The sequence below is a fragment of the Chrysemys picta genome, chromosome 6 (assembly GCF_011386835.1).
Source record: "Chrysemys picta bellii isolate R12L10 chromosome 6, ASM1138683v2, whole genome shotgun sequence".
NCBI classification, from domain to species: Eukaryota; Metazoa; Chordata; order Testudines; family Emydidae; genus Chrysemys; species Chrysemys picta.
In genome coordinates, this window is record NC_088796.1 from 89,235,989 (window position 1) to 89,261,643 (window position 25,655).

At 37.8% G+C, this 25,655-nt stretch overlaps 2 protein-coding genes across 12 annotated transcripts in view; one reads left to right on the top strand and one right to left on the bottom strand.

Annotated features, from left to right (window-relative positions):
- Positions 1-20,227, top strand: part of GOLM1 (golgi membrane protein 1) — a 70,951-nt gene extending 50,724 nt beyond the window's left edge. The window contains exons 9-12 of one of the 6 annotated variants that reach the window (XR_006175458.2): positions 49-174; positions 599-737; positions 3,219-3,321; positions 18,259-18,386. Coding sequence is in view for 2 of the 6 variants with exons in the window: in XM_005304307.5 (XP_005304364.2) it covers positions 49-174; positions 599-675 (203 nt within the window). In the remaining 4 variants the exon portion in view is untranslated. Of the gene's footprint in view, positions 1-48; positions 175-598; positions 3,037-3,218; positions 3,322-15,318; positions 16,119-18,258; positions 18,387-20,208 lie in introns of those variants that run through there. The other 5 variants (XR_010602319.1, XR_006175462.2, XR_006175459.2 and 2 more) reach the window with 5 other exon arrangements.
- Positions 7,801-25,655, bottom strand: part of NAA35 (N-alpha-acetyltransferase 35, NatC auxiliary subunit) — a 39,254-nt gene continuing 21,399 nt past the window's right edge. For all 6 annotated transcript variants that reach the window (XM_005304309.5, XM_024101156.3, XM_005304310.5 and 3 more), the window contains exons 13-23: positions 24,744-24,803; positions 22,545-22,651; positions 20,875-20,941; positions 20,252-20,350; positions 18,980-19,158; positions 13,712-13,848; positions 12,167-12,234; positions 11,309-11,449; positions 10,130-10,252; positions 9,482-9,562; positions 7,801-8,155 (exon numbers count right to left, since the gene is read on the bottom strand). In XM_005304309.5, the coding sequence (XP_005304366.1) occupies positions 8,096-8,155; positions 9,482-9,562; positions 10,130-10,252; positions 11,309-11,449; positions 12,167-12,234; positions 13,712-13,848; positions 18,980-19,158; positions 20,252-20,350; positions 20,875-20,941; positions 22,545-22,651; positions 24,744-24,803 (1,122 nt within the window). In that variant the 3' untranslated portion in view covers positions 7,801-8,095. The remainder of the gene's footprint in view (positions 8,156-9,481; positions 9,563-10,129; positions 10,253-11,308; positions 11,450-12,166; positions 12,235-13,711; positions 13,849-18,979; positions 19,159-20,251; positions 20,351-20,874; positions 20,942-22,544; positions 22,652-24,743; positions 24,804-25,655) is intronic.

Below are 25,655 nucleotides of genomic sequence, written 5' to 3' on the forward strand. Positions count from 1 at the left end.
TGTAGCAAGTTTTTGGCCACTAACTAATGAAACTAAATATCTTTATAGATAAACAGGGAGCCGAAGCAGCGAACCAGAACAACATAGCAGTTGACTACAACTTAGATGAAAATGAGGCTGAATCTGAAACTGACAAGCAAGCAGCACTGACAGACAATGAAAATAACTTGCATGGTAAAAACCTGAGTTTTTTTTTTTTAAATCCCCTTGTACACAGGATACTGTATTTTTAGAACTGTCCCATTAAAAGGGTTTTGGGAGGGATGAAACTTACTGGCCTTCTATTCATCAGTTTAGTTAACTCTGATGCCTTTGTGCTTGCTCTGACTATAGCTGGGGCCAGACTTTGCTATTACCAATTTTACTCTGGTGCAATAAGACTTCAGTGAAGTTACTCTCAGTTTACATGAGAGAGGAGAAATGGACACTCAGTACAGTTTCATGGTATATGTAAAAGCAAACCATAACTAGATACTTGTGATCCAATCCTTTCAGTAAGGACAATGTTGTTTCTCTTGCTGCTGTTCCACCTCTTACAAATGGAATCAATTATTCCAACTCTTACAGTATTAAGAATTTCACTTTTTTCCTCCCTTAGTAGCCCAAAATCCTGAAGATCCGAATATGAAGAACCACTTATTTGATCAAGGTGAAGAGGAGAGACAGAGGCTGTGAATAAGGAAGCACACCATGTGTGACTCAATCACCTGCAAACAAATCCAACCATAACGATCCAGGTGAAGCTAGAATGCTTGATTGCCATCTCAAGGCTTTAAAGGGTCCCAAATAAAGTAGATTACGGTTGTGAAGTTTTAGTACTATGCTTCAATGGTTAAAATTATACTTTGTCTCTTACAGAGGTTTAAAGCAGTTCTGACTTCTGTCAAACTTTTTTTACTGTTTTAAAACCTTAATTAGCTAGCAATAATTGTAATACTTTTAAACAGTCAGCTAAGTTGTACAATCATACAACAATGGCATGAAGTAGGTGAAACAAAGTAATTCTAAGATCATATTTTGAATCCCTACCTGTGATTCAGATGCTAAATTTAGACTGATCCTCCCCCAGTAAATGGTACGTTTAGTCCTTATCGTCACAAAGGCTGGAATAGTTAATCTGACCCTCTCAAACTACTACAGGGCTTTTGGATAGCCTTTTTTCCCCTCCTGTAATATCATCTCTCTTCACCACAGAAGAATAGCATGGTTCCCATGGGAGGTCATGTCAAAGAGGCTGAACCTGCATTCAACAAAGCTAGCAAGATGGTGTGGATTAGCTTTACAACTCATTTTAGTAGGAAGATTCGGTTTTTGCCAAACTGACTTGAAGCTACCACTGTCTAAGGGAAGGCTAAAATGGTGTGCCATATATATTCCTTCCTTCACCCATCCACCATTGCATTTAAAGACATTTTTATGTGGGACTCCATGAGTAAACTTGAACACATTGAAGTTTATTATGCATAACAGAATACTTGCTCACTGTTATTGTACAATGTTTTTATTGTAACACGTTGAATGTATTCATTGTGGTAAACAAACATACAATACCTCCTCGTGCCATTAGGAAAGCTTTGGGAATGCTGGTCTCTCGTTGTTACTGCAAGGTGCCTGTTGAAGCAGGAGTTTAAAGTGGGGAAAGTCCACCACACCATCTATCACAGATTGTTTTAAAACAGCATGGTGAGAGCTATTAGCATCACACATACTCTCAGCTACCCCGGAGGTTTTGTCCTTGATTCCACTTGTAAATCCTGGTTGATAAAAGTGGGTAGGTTACAGGGATTTGGATCCTGATACTGAAGGTCACCTGTATGCCATAGTCCAGTGTTTCAGACAGAAAGGGAAAAGAAAATGAAAGCAGCTTGGATCCTGTAACTGCTTGTTCAAGAGGACTATTTTTATAACTTTAACAAATCCAAATCAACAGTTCAGATACTAATGCAGAATAGGAGACAGTAAAATAAGATTAGAGGAGAGAAGAGGTGGTAGGCATGACTAAATTGTACAAAGGACTGCACACTGCCTTTAAGTTATACTCTGCCAGCCAGGGAAATCTGATGCTTCACTCACTACTCATGCACTTTATTTCCTTTCCAGTTATGTACTGTATACCATAGCTCACAGTGCCAGTAATCTGGCTATAATCATTTGAGCACAATTTTTTTGTATCTTAAATAAAGGTAGTTGCCATACAATAAATAGGGCTGTGCTCAGAAGCTGCATTACACCTGGCCTTTGTTATACATAAATGAATGCATATAGACAAAATACACTTATGAGAGGTGAGAGTTTCTGAATAATGTAACTTTAAGCGGTCCTAAGAAATGCATTGCAATGTTCTCCTCTATACAGTAACAAAGGCAGACACAGAAATATTACATTTCTGAAACTTTTCCTCTCACAATACATTGTGTTCATGGTTTGGGGGTAGGCTATACAAACTTAAGAAAAAACACAAGCATTTTGTAGCGTGACAGAGGAATGGGAGAGACAAGAGGACACCACCTCTAAAAATGTGGGCAAAGTTGGGATGTATTGCCTTTGACAGTACATAGTTGCAGTTTTTAGTGAAAAGGTCAATTCTCTATCCCAACTCTCCAGCCATTAGGTAATATTACACATCAGACAGCTTAAAAAAATAAGATGGACATTAATTTATGACTGTCATGCATTACATGGGGGATTGAATCATCTGTAAATAAAAACTTACTTTCTAAATGGTTTTTGAAGGATTTGGATTCTAACTGTAATTTTTTAAAATGTAAAAGGCAAGGGGCTTATGTCAACTGTATAGAAAAGAATTTTAGAACTAAAGCTTTTTCTAGTGGGGCAAGAGAAATTAGATTTACTCAGAACTGTGGTTTTAAACAGCTTTGTATATTGCCTAAAATCATTTGTACTCACTTTGAGTTTCCTGAATGAAGTTATGAACTTGACAGGGTGGCGAACTGATTTTTGTTCTTGTTCAAAATGTTTTTGCAATGAAGCCTGATCAATTTTAGAAAAACATTTTAAAATAAAACTAAAACTTTTTCAGTGTGTATTTAACTAATTTTAAACAGGGTTGGCTTACTTTCAATGTTAGCTCCTAGTGTGGGGGGTTGAGGGGGAGGAGAGAGCTGATTCATTCACCCAATTTCTAATTCATGTATTCTATAAATGTGATACAGTACAGAAGTTATTGCTAGTTTCTTAACATGTTACCTGTTGACCAGCTTGTGTATTTCCAGTAGAAGGTGGTTTCCTTTGAAAGTGTGCAGTCCAATTTGCCTGGAAGTCTAGTAATAATAATTCTTCACAATGCAGAGAAGTAGAGAGGTCAGTACACTAAAGTATTTTTGTATTGAATTTACATAGGAGAGAAGTTAACTTAAATATTGATTTCTAATATATTTAGTCTGCCAATTTTGGGTGTTCAGTTTCAACTTTGATTAAACCATTTTGTAGAGATGGTTAGAAGTTGTCCAGCAGAACACTTTACCATCAATGTCAATTTATTGAAAGCTAAATGTTGTTTTTCAAGTGATGGTCCAACTGAATTTAGAAAAAAGTGTTTTATAATAAAACTCAGCCAAGTTCAGAACAAAACGTTTTGATAAACATTTCAATCAACCCCAAATGAAGGCTTTGGAACTCTTGATTTTTGGGAAATTTAAATGTTTGTTCCATTTTGGAACACAGACGTTTAAAATTACATAATTTCCCGCAAAAAGAAAAATCCAGCTCATCTTGCCTTCTGGTCTTGCTTTTAATCCAACTGTTATTCTTAGCACTGGCTTAGAGTGAGGCATAAACTCAGTCAGGAGTTCTGCCACTCCTAACTTTCACAAAACATCTGCTTGCCTCAAGAGAAGACTGTGTACTGTTGCTTTGAATGAATTTTCAACCCTCTTGTAACCAAAAAACCCTTCCCCTACAGTAGATCTGGGCAATGAGGTAGGCAAAACTTTGCAGAGAGACTATGAAGTGCCTGCTTTGCTTGCTGTATTACCAGTTTGACTTGACAAGTGCTTTGCAAACAGATCTACCTTTCCAAATAGGTTTATAAGAGTTGGAGTATCAAGCCATTTAAAGATTCTGGCCATGATCTTCAAGCTTCTTGAAAGGCCTAGACCCAAACTCCTCAAAGACAGGCTCTTTGTTACCATGATTTTATAGCAGTTCTGATCAGGAACAATGGAACTGTCAACTCCCAGAGTGGTGCTTACAGCTCCCTGTCCATGGTTTTGGAACTCCCTTCCATAAGAAATTAAACAAACTTTATCAGGTTTGAAACATGACCCAACTCTATTAACTATGTGTAAATGCTATGATAAACAATTTACTATACACTCATTCTTGCATAGAGGGAAGGTCAGAGATTAATGATGATTAGACTGGATGGTAGACAGATGTATCCAAGCACCTTACAGCAGTACCATACTATCTCATGTAGAAATACTGATTAAAGCAACTGCTGTGCAGTTGATTTGAGCAATTAGCCCCTTGTAAGTCTTCATGTCCAGACAGCTACAAAAGCTAGGTCTAGAAAAAATTCCTTAATGAGATTTCCCCCCCTCTTCCTTTTGTTACATCTTGGCTTAACTGAGAAGTGTTTATATAAATGTGAATACACTGCTTCTCCCTAAAGGTAACAGAGGCCCATTTTGCTTTTAAATGAAAAAAGTGAAATTATGTAAATCACATGGGATCAGAGTAAAGTAGCTGCCTCTGGAACAGCCTGTAGTTATAGCCATCAAGTGCCTATAAAAATAGTGCTCTTACACTACAGCTTTGCCGTTGCATCATAACTACACTTCATTCAAATAAGTAAGTTATTTGGCTCAATATACCAGAGAAATTGAACACTTGTTTCATACAGGCAGACAGACTCTCCTGGCCTTAAACTCTATCAGTCTATGAATATCTTTTGAGTTTGCGAGGCTGGGAAAAAAATCATTTTTACTTGTAAGCTGAGCAAATGTGATGGTAATTAAGATAAAAACCTGGAACCCCAGGGACAAACATATCAGATTAGTATCGTCGATATCTGTATATTAATGCAAGAAATATGGGGAACAAACAGGAAGAACTAGAAATAAACATAACTATGGAATAGCTGGCATCACAGAGATTTCGTGGGATAATATTCCAGAAGGGTACAGCTGGCTCAGGAAGGACAGGCACGAGGTGTTGCCTTGTATACAGTTTTGATATACACTTGGACTGAGGTTGAAATGGAAAGAGACAGAATTGTTGAAAGTTTCTGGGTAGGTGTAAAAGGGGTAATAAACAAACAAACCAGGAGTGATGTCATGGTAGGATTCTATTGTAGAACACCTAACTAGGAAGAAGAGATGAATGAGACTTTTTTTTTTTTTAAACTAACAAAAGCATCCCAAGCACAGGACTTCAACTATCCAGACATCTGTTGGGAAAATAATACAGCAGGGGACAAATCATCCAACAAGTTCTTGGAATACATTGGAAACAGCAATTAGGAGAGAGGCTGTTCTAGACTTGATTGTGACAAACAGGGAGGAACTGGTTGAGAATTTGAAAGTGGAAGGCAGCTTGGGCAAAAGTGATCATGAAATGACAGATCATGATTCTAAGGAATGGTAGGAGGGAAAACTGCCCAGTAAAGGTAATGATTTCAAGAAGGCAGCTTTAGCAAACTCAGTGAATTGGTAGGTAAGATCCCATGGGAAGTAAGTCTAAGGGGAAAAACAGAGAGTTGGCTGTTTTTCAAGGAGACATTAAGGGTACAACAGCAAACTATCACTGTGCCACAAAGATAGGAAATATGGCAAGTGACCCCGCTGGCTTAACCAAGAGATCTTCAATGATCTGAAACTCAAAAAGAGTCCTACAAAAAATGGAAATTAGGTCTAATTACAAAGGATAAATATAAATAAAGAATACAAGTATGTAGGGACAAAATTAGAAAGGCCAAGGCACAAAATGTGATTCAACTAGAGACAAAGGGTAATAGGAAAACATTCTACAAATACTTTACAAGCAAGAGGAAGACCAAGGACAGGGTAGACCCATTACTCAATTGGGGGGTGGGGGGTGGGGGGAGGGACAGGAGAGAGAGAGACAATAACAGAAAATGTGGAAAAGGCAGCAGTGCTAATTGTTTCGTTTCAGTTTTCACCAAACAGGTTAGTAACTACTGAACACCAGTAAAAATGAGGTAGGAGCTGTGGCTAAAATAGGGAAAAAAGTTAGATGTCTTCAAGTCACCAGGGCCTGATGAAATACGTCCTAGAATACTCAAGGAGTTAACTGAGGAGATATGAGCCATTAGTGATCATCATCAAAAACTCATGGAAGACAGGAAAGATTCCAGAGGACAAATATAGTGCCAATCTATAAAAAGGGGAATAAGAACAACCCAGGGAATTAGACCTCTGTGTTTAACTTCAGTACCTGGAAAGATAATGGAGCAAATAATTAAACAATCAATTTGCAAACATCTAGAAGATAATAAGGTGATGAGCAATAGTCTGCATGGATTTCTCAAGAACAAATTGTGTCAAACTGACCTAATAGCTTTCTTTGACAGGATAACAAACCTTGTGGATAGGGAGGAAGTGGTAGGTGGTATAGCTTTGACTTTAGGAAGGCTTTTCATACTGTGTCGCATGACCGTCTCATAAATAAACAAGGGAAACAACCTAGATGGAGCTACTCTAAGGTAGGTGGATAACTAGTTGGAAAACCATTCCCGAAGAGTAGTTATCAGTGGTTCAGTTACAATCTGGAAGGGCATATCAAGGGGGGTCCTTCAGGGATCAGTTCTGTTCATTATCTTCATAAATTATTTGGATAATGGCATAGAGAGAACATGTAAAGTTTGTGGAGAATAGGAGTAAATTCAAAATGATCTGAAGTAAATAGGATGAAATTCAATAAGGACAAATGCAAAGTACTCCACTTAGGAAGGAGCAATCAATTGCACACGTACAAAATGAGAAATGACTGCCTGGGAAGGAATACTGCAGAAAGGGATCTGGGGACTATGGTGGATCACAAGCTAAATATGAGTTAGTGTAACACTCTTGCAACAACAACAAGCCACCATCATTCTGGGATGTATTAGCAGGAGTTCTGTAAGCAAGACACAAGAAGTAATTCTTTCACTCTACTCCATGCGGATAAGGCCTCAACTGTAGTATTGTGTCCAGTTCTGGACGCCACATTTCAGGAAATATGTGGACAAATTGGAGAAAGTTCAGAGGAGAACAACAAAAATGATTAAAGGTCTGGAAAACATGATCTATGAGGAAAGATTGAAAAAACTGGGTTTAGTCTGGAGAAGAGAAGACGGGGGCATAACAGTTTTCAAGTATATAAAAGGTTGTTACAAGGAGGAGGGCAAAAAATTGTTCTTGTTAATCTCTGATGATAGGACAAGAAGCAATGGGCTTAAATTGCAGCAAGGGAAGTTTAGGTTGGATATTAGAAAAAACTTCCTATCAGGGTGGTTAAGCACTGGAATAAATTGCATAGGGAGGTTGTAGAATCTCCATCTTTGGAGGTTTTTAAGAACAGGTTAGACAAACATTTGTCAGGAATGGTCAAGTTATTACGTAGTCCTACTTTGAGTGCAGGAGACTGAACTAGATAACTTCTTGAGGTCCCTTCTAGTCGCACACTTCTATGATTCTATAATGTCACTTTCAGAGAGTCCTTGTTCAAACCAGAATTTCACTTTAACTCAGCTGCGCCTATCAGACAGGCTCTACTGTACTATATCATATTCAGCCATGAGTGTTATTAAATCCTTACAAACACCACTGTCAGTCAGAATTCATTAAAATGATTTATGATTAAATCTGTAATAAAACCAAATATCGTACAATGTTGTTCAATAATGCAGTTGATTAAAAACCATTTCACCCATAGAACATTATACAAACCACTTTAAAACAGCAGTTGTCATTCAGGTCATAGAAGGAAGTCAGACTAAAGATATTCCATACAACAGTACTTTTATCCAAGAGATCCATTTAACTTCTGGCTACAGTATAAAATACTCCATTTCAAAGCAGGTATCTGAAATACAGATTACAGTTCAGGTATCCTAATAATAATCTCTTGTCTTTCAAACAAGTTTCACAACTGGGAAATATTTGTGAGGAGAGAAGTCAAATTCTGGAGGAACCTAGAAGAAGAGAGAATATTAAAAGATTACTCTGACATACATCACTACTGATTTTATTCCAAAAGGGGAATTCATGGCATACTTATCTTAGAAGAAAATGCTAGTTTTGCCTACTTGTTTTTTTTTCTTGTTTTGTTTTTTTAAGATTTAAAATATAAAAACACAAACCAAGAAAATCCTGTCAGCTAAAAATCAACTTAAAAAAACCCAACAACATCAAAAGCTATTCTGAGTTGTGGAAAATAGTCTCTGAAAGACTAGTCATCACTAGTGAGGGGCGAAGAGGGACGCTGCCATCTGGGGAAGCCATCAGCCTTCTCAGTTAGAGCTTGTACTAAGATAGAGTTGGTACCAACAGAGAGAGGGGAAAAAAGAAAAGTACAACTGAACTGATACAAAATAAGGAGATAGATGGAAAAATTAAAATCTCACTGAGTCAGACATAAGACCTCATGTGGGCTGTAGCCCATGAAAGCTTATGCTCAAATAAATTTGTTAGTCTAAGGTGCCACAACTACTCCTGTTCTTTTTGCCTTGGGGAAGTCAGTCCTCTTATATACTGTATTGGAACCATGCACAAGTACTGAAGAGGTGAGGCACTTTTTTTATTTTTAATTGTCTTCCTGAAATTGCTTCTCTTTCCAAGTACACAAGATTGAAAACTAAAAATGCTGATCTACCCTTTTAATTGCTATCCCACCAGCACCTTGCTTCTTGTCCACCCACCCACTTGCCCAAAATGTGTGTTCCCCCTACTTCTGTTTCCACCTTCTGGATACTCCCTCTGCCCCACCAATGCTTTCCTCTACTCTCCACCTCACCCACTATCTGCCCCAGGCTCAGCTAATTTCTTCTGTTCACCCTCCCCAACCTGCTGCTGCTTCTCCCCAATCCTCAACCCTTCTACTGCTTACTTGTACTTCCTTGGACCCATTGCTATCAACTGCTCTCCCTTCCTCTTAATGTCTAACCCTATCCATACACATCTGCTGTTGCGTCCATCATTAGCCTCACCTTCCACATCATAGCTCCTGTCTTTGTTGCTATTTATATTCTAAATGCAGCTTCCCAGCTAATTTCCATCCCAATGTTCAAACATTTGAGGGAATAACAAATTTCAAAACTTGAAGTGACAGCTGGTCAACATTTATTTTTTAATTCTAATTTTTTTCCATATTTGGATCAGATTTGTATTCCCTCTAAGGCTTAGAGTAGTTAAAAACTGAACCTGTGCATTCAACTATTAGATCTGTGGCAGAAATGGAACTGTTGACTGTTATTCAGTAGTTAAAGACAATAAATTCAATTTGATTGTGATTTTCTTACCTTAGAATCCTTCTTGTGACCTCCTGCCAGCAGCTTCATGACCACAATGTTGGGTTTAGCAACTTTTAGAATTCGGTTGACCTAACAGAAAGTAGTAAAACTTTCAAGTGACAATTTATGGCCAAGAAAAAATAATTGAAAAAAAATCAAGCTGCTTTCAGAATATAATACTTTGACTGGAATATTGATCCCATTTTAAAAGAGGTCAAAGCAATTTGTACTAAATTTTCAAATTATATTTAACCAGTTTGATAAGGCAACTAACTATGTTTAATACAATAGCATTATTAATATAAAATAGACCATACAAAACATGGTATTTCATATTCATTCTCATGATTGTCAAACCTCTGCAGATTTCAAAGTATTATTTGTCAGGGGTTGACTTTGTGCTTCATGTTGCACAGGACACATTCCTTCCCTAACAAGCTGCTGTTCTTATACACCATGGTATACAGCGAGCAGCTCAATGTGGGAAGTTGACAATTTTAAATTAAATACTTGAGCACTTTAATAACTAAATTATAATTTTCTGATACATTTTAATTCATAACAAAAGTATTTCAGTTAGAACTAATGACAAAGCCAATAATGTATTCCAAACAAGAGCTTCTACTTCTGTTTCTCTACATTTCAGTTCAGCCTTACCTCATGATCTGGGTTCGGAATATTCTCCAGTATCATTTTAGCCTGTTGGAAGTGTTTGCTAGCTGCCATATAGAGATCAGAGGACTGTGGAGGGGGGCTGTATTTATTTAGGTCAGACATTTCCTAAATATCACAAAATATATATATATATATTAAAACTAATAGTCAACAACACATAAACCTTTCTACATTGATTTCTGATCCCAATCAAAGCAATCAAAATATTTAATTAAAACCATTTTTTTCTTAAATCAACTGAGTACTGGTTAAAATATTAACACCACTAAATAGCAGAGGTCAAATTAGTATTTGTTTTAACCAGTTAAATATCTCATGTATTTTAATCTTTATTAAATAGCTTATTATTTTAGAACACCAAAAAGTGTGCTAAGACACCTTACAGCACAAATAAATGACATGATCCCTGCTCTGGAGAACTTGCAATCTATTTGCAGCAGTGATGCCATCAAGTAGGCAGCAAAACAGTGAGGAGTAACTAAGGAGGAAAGACGGACAGGGGAAGAGCAGTAAGATTAGATGGTTATTAAGCACAGGCTTGCGTGCACAGGTTGAAGAAGTTACTTTTCCTTAAAAAAAAAAAAATTGCATAATTCTAAAGATAGGTAAGATGATATAGCCTTGTTGACACAGAAAGCAAGGACGGTCTGATCGGCATTATCAATGTTTCATTTTACAAACTGCCTTCATATTTGTTTCACATACCTTGCTTGCTTGCTGCAACAGTAATAATACTTTGGCTGTTCAACAACTACCTTTTCTAAATGTATATCATTCTAGCTGATAGTCTGTCAAATTTGATATCTTTTTCACACAAATGCACACATTACAAAGAGTAACAGCAACAAAACTTGGCAAAAAAGTCCAATTTTAGCAAAGTTCAATTCATTTTCCTTACTGCAAATACAGTGAATAGCCTCGTCATTCTCTACTTTGGTTAAATAATAACTTAGAAAAATGAAAGATACTTTTAACTTATAACACAGTACTTAAAGGCATGATACTGTTCTTCAATACATTGAGATGCATCAATATGTGCTATAAAATCAGCCACTAGGCATGTATGTGTACATGCAGGGCCTGATTTTACAAGAAATGTACAAACATATTGAAGAGCAGAGTTGAATCTAAGTGTTTTAAGATTGTTTGGAAAGAGTTCACCTTGAACTGCAGATAGTGCACTGGTGGTGGTGTGATGACACTGTTGAATGGAGCAAACCTGTGCTCATATCGAACTTGCTCACTATCAAGCTCAAATTTGGGTTTTCTCACTTTACCATCCATGTCAAAAGCGATCATTGTCTAAGGGGAAGGAAGGGAAAAAAAAGACCAAAGTGAAACCTTTAGCATTTTGTCATAACACACAAGCACTACCGCATCTTGGAATCAGCAATGGTACACACGGGAGGATGGGAAAAAAGGCATTCTGAAATACTTTTCCAGGCATTTGATGCAAAAAGGTTATAACTGTATTTCTCCTGTCTCTGGATTCTACTCTTGTCTATTTGTCTGCCTAGAGAATGGACTTTTCATATGTGCTTTATAATGCATCAAAGAAGTCAGGCAAATGGTTAGCAAGATAACTCCTCTTCTTTTTAATCTTGAGAGGGTGGAGTGATACATGAAAGAGCCTACTCAGATATCAAATCACCTCTGAAGCACTTCTGTTGGGTCAGCTAATATTTCACCTCTACTCACGTGTCAGAGAGCAGAAAATGGGGAGGCTAGGGAATCAGCATTCCATTTCTTTTAGCACTATATGGTACTTCCATTTTAACGTATCTTTAGTGCTTGTTTTATAATATTTCAGCTAGTATCATTTACAGTTTTTGGTATCCAACCTGGTTTAGTGACAGGGGAGGGCACTATCAAGTTCCAGTGTCTAAAGATAATGGCTTCAGCAGACTATTCATCCTTTCTCAAAAAAAAAAAAAAAAAGGGTGGGGGGATTTTAATGCTTAACACCACCATATAACAAAATTGAACCCTATGTAGACCATATGTTCAGTAATAAGTTACCTTGTACATCCCAGCACACATATTCTGATATGCTTGGCTCATGGTGATCTCTCTGCTCAGAGGGCGAACTGTAAATTCCATATACAAAGATTTTTCACTCAAAATAATGATACAGAACAAATGCAAGCAATTTTTTTTTTGCAACTACTAGTTCATTAAAATCGTTAATTGCAAATATCACATGGTTTTCCTGTCACCTTCTCTAAAAATTAGAAACTCTCCTTTTAAATTAAGACTTACAGACATGTTCATTTGGTCCACAGTTAAGCAAGGTACTTAAGTACATACCTAACTTTTATTCACGAGTAGTCCCTGGACTTTAATGGGACAATTTACATTCTCAAAGCTAAGCACAAGCTTACATACCTTGCGGAACTGGAGCCCGATAGAACTTCTTAGGAATAGAATAAAAATTTGATCTGACAATACATACTCTACCTCACACTCAGACAAACGTTGCCTTCATAAAGCTATACTTTTTGTAGGACAGTGTTTCCCAAAGCATGGGCATGCTCCCCTGGAAGTGTGGAACAGTAGTAATAAACATTTCTCTCACAGTGTGCTGCTAACATGGTGCAGTTGAAGGAGAGAGACAGGTAATTTGTCTTCCTGAAGAGAGGCTCAGTTTGCAAAGAGTTGGGAAGTGCTGGTGTATGGATTAAATCATATTCAATTAATCAAAAACAAGTTTCACATGCAGCCCCAGGCAACAACTCTGTTTTTTTTCCCTAATAGAAGACAGTAAGGACAAAACATTAACCTCACAAGTATAAGAATCAGGAGCAACTCTTTGGGTATGTCTGCACTGTAACATAAGACGGGCTTGAGCCTGGGCTCAAGCACAAACTTCCACTGCATCTACCCAGCAATTGCGCTAACCCGAGGTTTGGACCCATGGTCCCAGGTCCCGGCAAGGCTGGAGGGTCTGAGCCCTATTGCTTTGCAGTGTAGATGCAGCCTTGCTTCATTCAGGCCCCCGGGGTCAGCCAGAAGTATCACATGATTCCATGAGACAACTTCCTTAACGCTCTCTATCCCAATCTGCAATCCACTCTATTGAAAACAGAAGCCACCTCCCCTTTGTGAACAGCAGCAAACCAGATCAGCATTAACCCACTCTCTTCTGATCACCAATCTGTCAGAGAGCCTTCTGGGTTTGCAATGGAGAGCGAAACAATGAGGCCTTTTGCAAAGCGAGCTGCTTCCTGGTAACAAACAGGGCAGGCAGTAAAGTCTTCCCACCGTGCACCACAGTCCTAGTGGCCACATTTGGGGAAAGGGATGGTGCTAGGGACTCTGGGATATGCGCACTGCAGTGTGAATGCAAAAGCCCTAGGTTTGAGCATGGGTTAGAAAAGTACCAACATTGGGTTAAAATACAATGTAAGTGCTCATGCCCAGGGTTCCCTAACATGGGTCAGCTGACTTGAGTCCCATGAACCCTGGGCTTACATTGCAGTGTAGACATACCACTTGAGGTCAGTGAAGTTACACAGGTATAATGCCAGTATGAGAGAAATAAAAGACACTCTAAACCTATTATACCTTTTTTCTTTTTCTTTGTTTTCTTACTACTACGGCCTTTCTGCTGCTCTTCCATTATTCTCTCTTCTGCCATTTGAGAGCTATCAGCACGGCTCAGTGTTGACATCAGCCAGGCATAGAGAAACTCAGACAGATACCTACAATAAAAATAGTATCCAGCTATTACATACTACACAGCAAACTATATATAATGCGTGTGCTGTTATTACACATTGTGCATTTTCTTTCATGAAGAAAACAGATGGCCATGCTCAATTGATATTTCCTTTAGACGAATTGAAGGGAAAAAAAAGTCTCAACATCATAAACTCAGTGATGGTATAAAATGACTTTTGTTCTTTTGCTAGTTTAAATCAAAGCCAGGGTATCGTGTAAATATTCAGTTAGATGACTTCTAACCATTTCAAAAATCTTTAAAAAGACTTCAGGCTAATACTTAAATCCAAGTTTAGGAACAGTACATATTAAATTACAGAGACTAAGTATTTTAAAGGACAGGTTTCAGAGTAGATTATTGAATCTATTTCCCCATGTTAAGTATCCTCACACCTTCTTGTCAACTGTCTAAAATGGGCCATCTTGATTATCACTACAAAAGTTTTTTTCTCCTGCTGATAATACCTCATCTTAATTAATTAGCCTCTTATAATTGGTATGGCTACTTCCACCTTTTCATGTTCTTTCTATGCATATATATTTCTTACTATATGTTCCATTCTATGCATCTGATGAAGTGGGCTGTAGCCCACAAAAGCTTATGCTCAAATAAATTTGTTAGTCTCTAAGGTGCCTCAAGTACTCATGTTCTTTTATTTTAAAGGAGTCTCTTAAATTATTTTAAACTAGTATTTTTTTTAAATATTGACAATGCTTCAAATGCAGTTAACTCACACGATTAACTAAAAAAAATTAATCATGATTTTAAAAAATTGCAATTAATCGCAGTTTTAATCACACTGTTTAACAATAGAATACCAATAGAAACGTATTAAATATTTTTGGATGTTTTTCTACATTTTCAAATATATTGATTTCAATTACAATACAGAATACAAAGTGTACAGTGCTCACTTTATATTATTTTTTATTACAAATATTTGTACTGTAAAAATGATAACAAAAGATCGTATTTTTCAATTCACCTCATACAAGTACTGTAGTACAATCTCTTTATCATGAAAGTGCAATTTATAAATATAGATTTTTTTTTGTTACATAACTGAGCTCCAAAACAAAACAATGTAAAACTTTAGAGCTTACAAGTCCACTCAGTCCTACTTTTTCTTCGGCCAGTCATTCAGACAAACAAGTTTGTTTACGTTTATGGGAGATAATGCTGCCCGCTTCTTATTTACAACGTACCTGAAAGTGAGAACAGGCATTCGCATGGCAATTTTGTAGCCATTATTGCAAGGTATTTATGCGCCAGATATGCTAAATATTCGTATGCCCCTTCATGCTTCCATGCTGACAACGCTCGTTAAAAAAAAGTGTGTTAACTAAATTTGTGACTGAACTCCTTGGGGAAGAATTGTATGTCTCCTGCTCATATATTTCATGTTATAGCAGTCTCGGATGATGACCCAGCATATGTTGTTCATTTTAAGAACACCTTCACCACAGATTTGACAAAATGCAAAGAAGGTACCAATGTGAGATTTCTAAAGATAGCTACAGCACTCGACCCCAGGTTTAAGAATTTGAAGTGCCTTCCAAAATCTGAGAGGAACAAGGTGAGGAGAATGCTTTCAGAGGTCTTAAAAGATCAACACTCCGATGCGGAAACTACAGAACCCGAACCACCAAAAAATTAAACCAACCTTCTGCTGGTGGCATCTGACTCAGATGATGAAAATGAACATGTCAGTCCACACTGCTTTGGATTGTTGAGCAAAACCTGTCATCAGCATGGCTGTGTCCACTCTGGAATGGTGGTTGAAGCATGAAGGGACATATGAATCTTTAGCATCTGGCACGTAAATATCTTGTGATGCCAGCTACAACAGTGCCATGCAAATGCCTGTTCTTACTTTCAGATGACATTGTAAACAAGAAGCAGGCAGCATTCTCTCCTGAAAATGTACACAAACTTTTTTGGCTGAACAAGAAATAGGACTGAGTGGACTCGTAGGCTCTAAAGTTTTCCATTGTTTTATTTTTGAATGTAGTTATTTTTTGTACATCATTCTACACTTGTAAGTTCAACTTTAATGATAAAGAGATTTCACTACAGTACTTGTATTAGGTGAACTGAAAAATACTACTTTTGTTTTTTACAATGCAAATATTCGTTATAAAAATAAAGTGAGCACTGTATACTTTGTGTTGTAATTGAAATCAATATATTTGAAAATGTAGAAAACCTCCAAAGATATTTAAATAAATGGTATTCTACTATTTAACAGCGCAATTAATTGCACGATTAATTTTTTCATCTCTTGACAGCCTTAATGTCAAGCATTACAATTTTTAATAAGTAAAATCATGGATTATCATGTTAAGGAAGTGTATCGCTTTAAGGAATCGTGTAATTCAACCATTACACACAGAATTCTGAAAGAGATTCCTAAAGTGGTACTACATCCTATGAACAAAGTTCTGACCTTCTGTCAAACTAATAGCAAAGGTGGCGGGAAAACTGCTCTAGGAGTGCAGAGCATGAAGAGTAAAAATAAACATAAGTCTTCAAAAAAATTCATAGTTCAGTCGAGAAATGTATTACTGACAGAATTCTGATGAAAGCTTCAACCGAGTATTATTTTCTTCAACAAAAATATTTTTGTTGGTTTTCACTTACAGATCAAATTGAATAGGTATTTAGTACTATTATTTAACTAAGATAAGATGTACAAAGTCATTAAAAGTGGGGAAAAAAGACCATGCAACAAATGGATACTCATAATTGCCACAATGTATAAGTACCTTAATGGGGAGAAAATCCCAGGCACTAAAAGGGCTCTTTAATCTAGTAGAGAAAGGCATAACAAGAACTAATGGCTTCAAGTTAAAGCCAAACAAATTCAAATGAGAAATAAGGCACACATTTTTAACAGTAAGGGTGATTAACTACTGGAACAAACTCCCAAGGGAAGTGGTGGAATCTCCACCTATTGAAATCTATCTTCAAATCAAGAGTGGAGGTCTTTTTGGAAGATATGTGTTAGCCAAACACAAGCTGTGGGGCTCAAAACAGGAGCAACAGTGAAATTTACTGGCCTGGTATATAGTAGGTCAGACTAGATTATCTAATGGTCCCTTCTGGCCTTAAAGAAAAATCTACTAAAATCAAATAGCAACAAATTAATTAGTTACTATAGTGTTTTCTTCAAATGCCTTAGTTTGAAAGTAAATTATGAAATGCCAACATAGAACCAGTTTTATTGCCCTTACTACCTCTGGTAGCCAAATTCATAGACTGGCATTAATAGTAGTACAGGTATTATAAAATTAAGAATTGTCTCACACCCTCAGTAAGATGTGGAATCGGGGCAGAAGAACAGTGAAGAGGCAAAATTTGCAGATGACACAAAATTACTCAAGATAGCTAAGTCCAAAGCTGACTGCAAAAAGTTACAAAGGGATCTCACTAAACTGGATGACTGGGCAACAAAATGGCAGATGAAATTCAATGTTGATAAGTGCAAAGTAATTCACATTGGAGAAAATAATTCCAATTGTACAGACAATATGATGGGATCTAAATTAGCTCTTACCACCCACAAAATACCTTGGAGTCATCGTGGATAGTTCTCTGAAAACTTCTGCTCAACGTGCAGTGGCAGTCAAAAGAGCTAACAAGGTTAGGAACCATTAGGAAAGGGATTGATAATAAAAACAGAAAATATAATGCACTACCCACAGCTTGAATACTTCATGCAGTTCTGGTCACCCCATCTCAAAAAAGATATTTGAATTGGAAAAAGTACAGAGATGGGCAATGAAAATGATTAAGAGCATGGAACAGCTTCCATAGAAGGAGAGATTAACAAGACTGGGACTGGTCATCTTAGAAAAGATGCAGGGACAGGATAGGTCTATAAAGTCATGAATGGTATGGAGAAAGTGAATAGCTAAGTGTTATTTACCCCTGCATATAACACAAGTAGTAGTGGCTACCTAATGTACTTAATAGGCAGTAAGAAGACAAAAGAAAGTACTTTACACAATGCACAGTCAACCTGTGAAACTCATTGCCAGGGATGCAGTGAAGGCCAAAAGGTTCAAAAAAGGATTAGGTAAATTCATGGAGGATAGGTCCATCAATGACTATTAGCTAAGAGTGTCAGTGATGCAACCCCATGTTCCCAGTGTCCCTAAACCACCAACTGCCAACTTTTTATAAACACTCTGTAGGGGATTTGACTTTCCCTTACCAGATGTGAGTAGTATGCAGTCCTTTGAAGAGTAACAGTACAGTATGTACTATACATTAGAATTCATTTTCAACTGAGTTAAAAAAAAATAGCATTAAAATGTCAGTTTAAGACACGAGTGCTTTATTGGTCCATTACACACAAGCCATTTAAAACATTTTTCTTTCCTTTTAGCCATCTCCTCCTATGGAAAGAAGTTCAAAGTGGAAGGAGTATAATAGAAAAAGCATGCATATTGTTTCTGCACATTGCAATCTTACTTTTTCACTAAAATAAGTTGTCCAATAAAAGATACTACCTCACCCACATTGTCTCTCTTTTTCACTAAAAACAGAAGGTACTGCTCTGAATATAGATAAGGGATACATTTGGAGTAAGATGTTGTTTTTAAAATAGTCACTTTTCAGACAGCAACTTTAAAATGATCTCCCAACTCAATGTGTCTAAATGTGAAAAATATCTAATGAGATTAGCATTGTTGGAAGGGAAGAGAATATAAACCAGAAGCAGGTAGTGTTTTTTCCTTTGAAATCTATGCTGGCTGCCAGTCAGCATTGCTTCTCATGTGGCTAAACCACTTTCACTAAAGATGGTCTATTAGAACAAGCTAAATAAGTAGCCAAGTAGTGATCTGAACAGTGCATTAGTGAATACACTGTAGAGAACAAACATGGGAGAAGGGACGAGATGACCCAATAGTCCTCCCCCCCCCCATCTCTAATTTTTATGATGCAGTGAGACTAAATATTTTGTGCAGTCAGTCTGGGATGAGAGACTTGTTCTAAATCCTAGTTTAAACATTGGTCTAACACTGTTCTATACATTTACAGGCTGGCTTTGTGGGAACATTCCCGCCCCTACACCCTCCAAAGCTTTCAATAATATGAACTCTTACCAATATATGTAATAATACTCATGCATACTGTAAAGTTCCAATTCAAAGCCACTCAGAAGATACTGTATCATGATGCGGAGATTATGGTAGAGGACCCAGGTCCCCAAACAAGCCAGATGTTGCCTTTGGGGTTCCTGTTTCAGCAGCATGCTGTGAAGTGCTGCATCTACTTTCTCTGCCTACCAGAAAAAGACACAGCAAACTGTTCAGTAAAAATAGCACAGCTATAGGAAAGTGAGAACATACTGAGAAACAATATTCATGGTTTTGCCACAATTAAAACCCTCACAGAATTCTAAATGAAAATATGGTCAATAAATCCATATTACATATTAACAAAGGAAATCAGTTTTCACAGAACATGACTTCAAAAAGCACATAACTCTGGGTTATGTAATTTACTCACTGTCTGGGGTAGAAGAAAAAAAAAACACATTTTTCTATACTACACTGCCCTATTTACTGACAAAGGATTTAATTTTATTGACAGTTTTAATTATTGAATAATCAGATTTACTAACATTTGGCAAACCAGCATGAGTATTGTAGCCACATACTATGTGCAGCTGTGACCAGGAGCAACAGCTTTTTATGGTTACAATATCATAGAGGTAATTGACAATATTTTTGGGAACTTCCACAACACCAAATTGTAAAGAAATCACTAGAATATGACTCCGGATGAGAACTAGCATGTAAAATAATACAAAAATAAAGAATCTTCTATTGTTTTTATTTTGGGCTAAATGTCTGAAGTTTCAATTTTTTTTTTTTAAATACTACAATTGAGAGAGCCTCCATAGTCCTAAACAAAAGAACAACAACAACAAACTGTTTACTCAGGAAGAAACACCTCAAGAGCAATGCTGACAAACCCCTCTACTAAACACCCATATGGAACACCGACCCACCACAAAGGCAAAAAAAATCTTCCTATTCCACACTCCTCTGCTCTGTCCCTTAACATGCAAAGCCTGGAAAAGTAGTGTTTTTCATTATCTCTTAAAAAAATAAATCCATCTCCTACAAGTGAAACACAACCTCTCACCATGGTCAAATGATCCTCCAATTTGGAAACAGTTTCATAGATGAGTTGAGTATGTGTTCTTTAATGTTGGATGACAGGGAGGTAAATGTAAGTTCTATGTATTTTATAAATTTTACACTTAAAAAAATCAGGTTTGTTACACAAATTTACAATTAATATTTTATACATTCATTTTGTACAGATGCAATTTCATCTGCCTGCTGGCCTCCTGGCTGGTACATTACCTCATCCTGCAGAGTGGCAAATTCCTCAAGAATATGACCCAGTTTATCTCTCTGGCGAGCCCTATTGTGTCCATGGATTTGAATCAGACTACAGAATGGCTGAAATACAAGAACTACTGATGAATTTTAAACCTAAAGTTATCCCACATAATATATTTTTATTTACAGATTGAGCCCCAGTAAGTATGCAACCAAGCAGGATGTGTGAAAGGACTCATGCCTAAATACATTGTCTTAGATTTTCACATTATGCTGAATTTTTCAATACATGAAGCTCTTCAAACACAGATACTAAACAGTCATCTCCAAACTGGATAGAAGGATAAATATTTACACTTTTTGAAATACAATATGCGTTTGCTGGGTTACATGAAATTACTTCCCATTACTAGAGATCTATACCCATTTTATAAATTACTACAAAACCTGTCCCCCATACGATGGTCCTGGGATTGCAAATTGCAACAGTTATGTTTGTTTTCAAAAGGTTAAGAATTTAGGAATCCATGTTTAAAAATTCTGGCCTCAAGTTAGGTATCTCAATCTCATTTTCAAAGGTGCTGAATTCCTTTGACAGTGCCTAAATATGTATTAAAGGTCTTCGTAAGACAATTGACACTTACCCGAACACAATGGGTCACAAAGGAATCAATGTAGTCCTTAGCCTGATGGTTGTTATATAGACAACATCTATAAGGAAATATCCAGAGTGATATCAAGTGAAACTACGATTGCTCTAAATACTGACTGTTACCCAATTAAGTGGGGAGATTCTGACTTTAGCCATGTTAGAAAAAAAGAGGGCAGCCAGTACTACCGAGGTCATAAGAACCTAATAATGACCATCATATTGGTCAGACCAATGGTCCATCTAGTCCAGTATCTTGTCTTCTGACAGTGGCTGGTGCCAGATGCTAGAGGGAATGAGCAAAACAGGGCAATTTATTGAGTGATCCACATCCCCTGAAATCCTGTCCCCAGCTTCTAGCAGTCAGAGGTTTCTAGCCTGTCAGTGGTTTTCCAACTACAGTAATTCCTCGCTTAACGTTGTAGTTATGTTCCTGAAAAATGCAACTTTAAGCTAAACGATGTTAAGCGAATCCAATTTCCCCATAAGAATTAATGTAAAAGGGGAGGGGTTAGATTTCAAGAAATTCTTTTCACCAGACAAAAAAACTATATTACACACACACAGTATTAGTTTTAAACAAACAATTTAATACTGTACATAGTAATGATGATTGTGAAGCTTGGTTGAGGTGGTGAAGTTAGAGAGTGGAAGAGGTTGGGATATTTCCTAGGGAATGCATTACTGCTAAATGATGAACTAGCATTCGGCTGAGCCCTCAAGGGTTAACACACTGTTGTTAATGTAGCCTCACATTCTACAAGGCAGCACGAATGGAGAGAGGGGAGACAGCATGGCAGACAGAGACGGACACACACTGTGTGTGTGGGAGAGAGATGCGCATTGCCCCTTTAAGTATGCTTGCCCCCCCCCCCCAGTACATTGCCTTTAAAAATATCAGGAAGTTGAGACAGCAGCTGCAGCCAGCAAGCTCTCTCTCTCCTGATCCCTGTCCTGTCTCCACCCTGCTCTATATGGAGAGGGGATAAGGGGCTGGGGGGGTGGGCAGGAATAGGGGGAGGGGGACACCCTGACATTAGCCCCCCTCTTCCCCGCTCCCCTGCACAACAAGCAGGAGCTCCAAGGCAGAGGGCAGGAGCAGCACATGACTGTGGGGGGAGGGACAGCTGAAGGGAACTTAGGGGAGCAGGGAGCTGATAGGGGGGCTGCCGGTCCATCCTGGTTCCAAGCCCCCACCAGCTAGCTGCTCCTGCTGGGGAAATGGCCTTGGAGCATGGGGGCTTGTCCCTGCCCCCACGCCCAGCACTCCTGCCGGGGAGCGGGGTCGGAGCATGGGAGCTTCCCCACTTTCCAGCAGGAGCGCCGGGCAGGCACAGCAGGGCAAGCCCCCACTCCCCGACCCCACTCCCCAGCAGGAGTGCTGGGCGGGTGGAACACTATCATTTTTCTGGGGGCCCCCCATTTGGCCGGGGCCTTTGAGCACTGGCCCCGTTGGCGAAGTGGCTAATCTGCCACTGTAACCACCACTGACATGTTTAAGTGACTTCTTCAAACACAAACATTAAGAGTCTCTGCTTATAGAAAAACACATAATCAGTTGTAACTAACTGAACTGGGGTTTTGATTCTTGTTTTTAAACAGAAAGGCATGTGAAATATTTTGTACTGATGCTTAAATAGACAGAACCCAGGCTGCTCTACTTACTTAGGAGAAAGTACTGGAGGACTGACAAAAGATCTTAATGCATCTTTCACCATATCTTGTATGAGATGCGTTCCAAACACCTTCTTGTTATCCACAAGGAATGTAGTCTGGAAGGAAAAGATTTTTTTGAAGTTAATCATCTATTTTTAGAAATATACTTTTTTTTAAAATAGTTGATTTATAAAGTAACTACAGTAGTTAAATTATTTCAGAAATCTTATGAGAAATACACTGTTAAACAAAAAGTTAAATGGTTTGGTAGGCGAGAGACCCAAAAGAGTGGGGCATGTAGGGAGTCCTCATCCCTGGGGCAACAGGGGCAGTGAGCACTGCTCACCTCACACTGAGCTTACAATCATGGAGGCCCAGCATGCAAACTGATTATACAGCTGCGCTAATAACAGAGTTGTCCTCTGTTCTGAAAGTTTGGGGAGTGGGGAGGATCCTTTGGGGAGTGGCAGAGAAGAGGCTAAGCAGTGCCCCAGAAGGCAGGAGAAAATGCAGACAATAGGGGAGGTGTGGAAAAGAAACTTGCCTTGCGATGACTTCTATTAGCTGTATTTTCTTTTGCCTCTGATGCCACTGCCTGGTTCCCATTTTACTTTCTCCTCCATGACCACAGCATCCCCTTCCTGCAGAACTCTTAAAGTGCATGTGAAGCAGGGTCTGCTGGTAGGCACCTTAGGAGCTCCACAACTGAGGAACTTGCCTCTTAGAAAGGCAGAATCTCAGCTGACGTAAAGTGCAAGTGCAGTTATGACTTGAATGGAGCTATGACACTATGCAACAACCCAGCTCTATAAGAAGAAGGTGTCTGCTTCAATGCAGTTTAGGAGTTTTGCAAGTTACAGGCGCCTCTTGCAAGCCTCCCCAGCTGCTCACATTTGCTTTGGTCTGTAATAGCTGTCTTGCCTCCTTTCAGCCACGCCCCTAACCGGGGGTCATTGTTGCATATGTTCGCTGATGTGTCACACAGTAAATGGGGCCCTGCTAACAATGCTCCTTACCTACCCAGAGATTAGGCAAGGAGTAATGTTTCATTTGGGTCTACATTAGTGCCACTGTGAGGTAAACCTTCCTTCTCTTTTCCCTGGCCCAGCTTGACATTTAGGGCTAGCTGAAATTCTCAAACTGTTTTTCTAACAAAAACATGGCTTTTTGACCAAAATGAAAAATTTTAATTTTGGTCAAAATCTTCCTGATGAAAAACCAAAAACTGAAAAACATTTTTAGTAATTTGTGTGTCTTTAGTTAAAAAATAATCATTTTTTGTTTTCTTGAGAACAGATTATTTTAAGTCTAATAAGTTTTGTTTTTTTCAATCAGAGTTTTGTAGGTTTTTGGTTTTTTATTTAAAAACCAAAATATTCAGTGGAAAATTTAAAAAACAGCATTTCACAATTTCCCACAAAAAAACCCAAAACCAACATTTTTTTCCATGAGCTCCAGGATCAAAGATAATCAAGTTTTGACATCTGGATATAGGTTGATTAGATAGCAAGTATGAAAAGTTGGAACCAAGTGTGGGTAATAGGTGTCCATATACGAAAAAGCCCCGAATATCAGGACTGTCCCTATAAAATCGGGACATCTGGTCACCCTATCTGGATACCCCTTTTCAAAGCAAAGCCTGCTGTAAGAAGGTATTTTCCTCTGGGTCAATAAAGCTTACAATATTATTTCAGGGAACACCGAGGAGTGAAAAGGCTACAAATATTCAGTTCTTTCCCAACCTTCAGCTACTGATGTAGCAGTAGGAATATGCTATGGATGAAATTCAGCCATGGGGTGGAAGATGAGCACGAGGCTCTCTACACTAATTAAATCCCACATTGAGACTGCACAGGGAAGATGCAGGTGGAGATGCTTTACAAGAGTATCTGCACTCTCCTGGCTTACTGCAAGGGAAGTGGATTTAACTCTGTGTTTATACCATCTTCACAACACATTTGCTCAAGTTAATCAACAATAAATAAAAACAAATACTGTATTTAGACTGTCAGCTATTCAAAATAAAAAACATTTGATACAAAAAATCTGAAGAGTTCAATTTTTTGTTTTACATCTTTCATACTAATGATTGTGTTGATATCAACTATATAATTTGAACATTTAAAAACAACAATACTGTAAGTGATTATTTTATTCTAGTGTGGTTATAAAAATGTAATAGACATTTCATTATAAATTAGGACTTGCCTGTAAGAGAGATCTTGAGAGAACACAAGGCGATTGCTCGCTAAATTCACAGAAAAAATCCTAATTTACATTTAGGATGGAAAGAGAAGCAAGGTTAATATACCAGTTTGAAATGTATGAAAAAGAATTAAATCTTTAATATGAAATAAAAGTGTGAATAAGCTTAAACAATACATTTTGCAGTTGATATATGATTTTGTCTCAAAATACAAAAGTTGTTGAAATCCTAAATCTTATTGAATAAAACTAGAAGATTATTAAAATTCCTTCCAACTACCAACAGTATGATAAAATTATAAAAAAAGAGGCAGTATCAAACTGTTACGGTCATCTCCAACTTGAGTTGTGTAAATGACAGGATAGGACTAACTATTCAACTAATATTAACTGTTTTATGAAAATGATGAGTTTATTAGCATTACAGACAGCATGTCTAATACAAAGAGTTGTTATAATGTTAAAAAGATCTTTGTTCTCTTTCTTGGAACTCTGCCCGGTGCAACCATACCTCTTTTGTAATTCAATGAAATGTTAGGTTTGAATGTTTGGTCTACATTTTTATTTTCTATCTTAACTTTTATAGGCCCTAATTTGGGAAAGCCTCTGTTAAGCAGGAAAGAACTTATGCTTAAAGTTAAACATGTTTTTGCGAGTCTCTGAATAGGGATGGAGTTAACCATGGAGTTAAGTGTTTCTTTTAAATCTATGCCATAACTCGGGGTGGAATATTGGTTATCAGAATTCTAAAAATTGTATTAACTCACTCACTGCTAGCAAGAAATAAAAAAGCAGAAGAAAAATCAATATCCTCTGCAATACTGTAAGGCAGGGGTGTGCAAACTACGGCCAGTGGGCCACATCCAGCCCCCCAGAACTTTTAATCCGGCCTCAAGCTCCTGCCGGGGAGTGGGG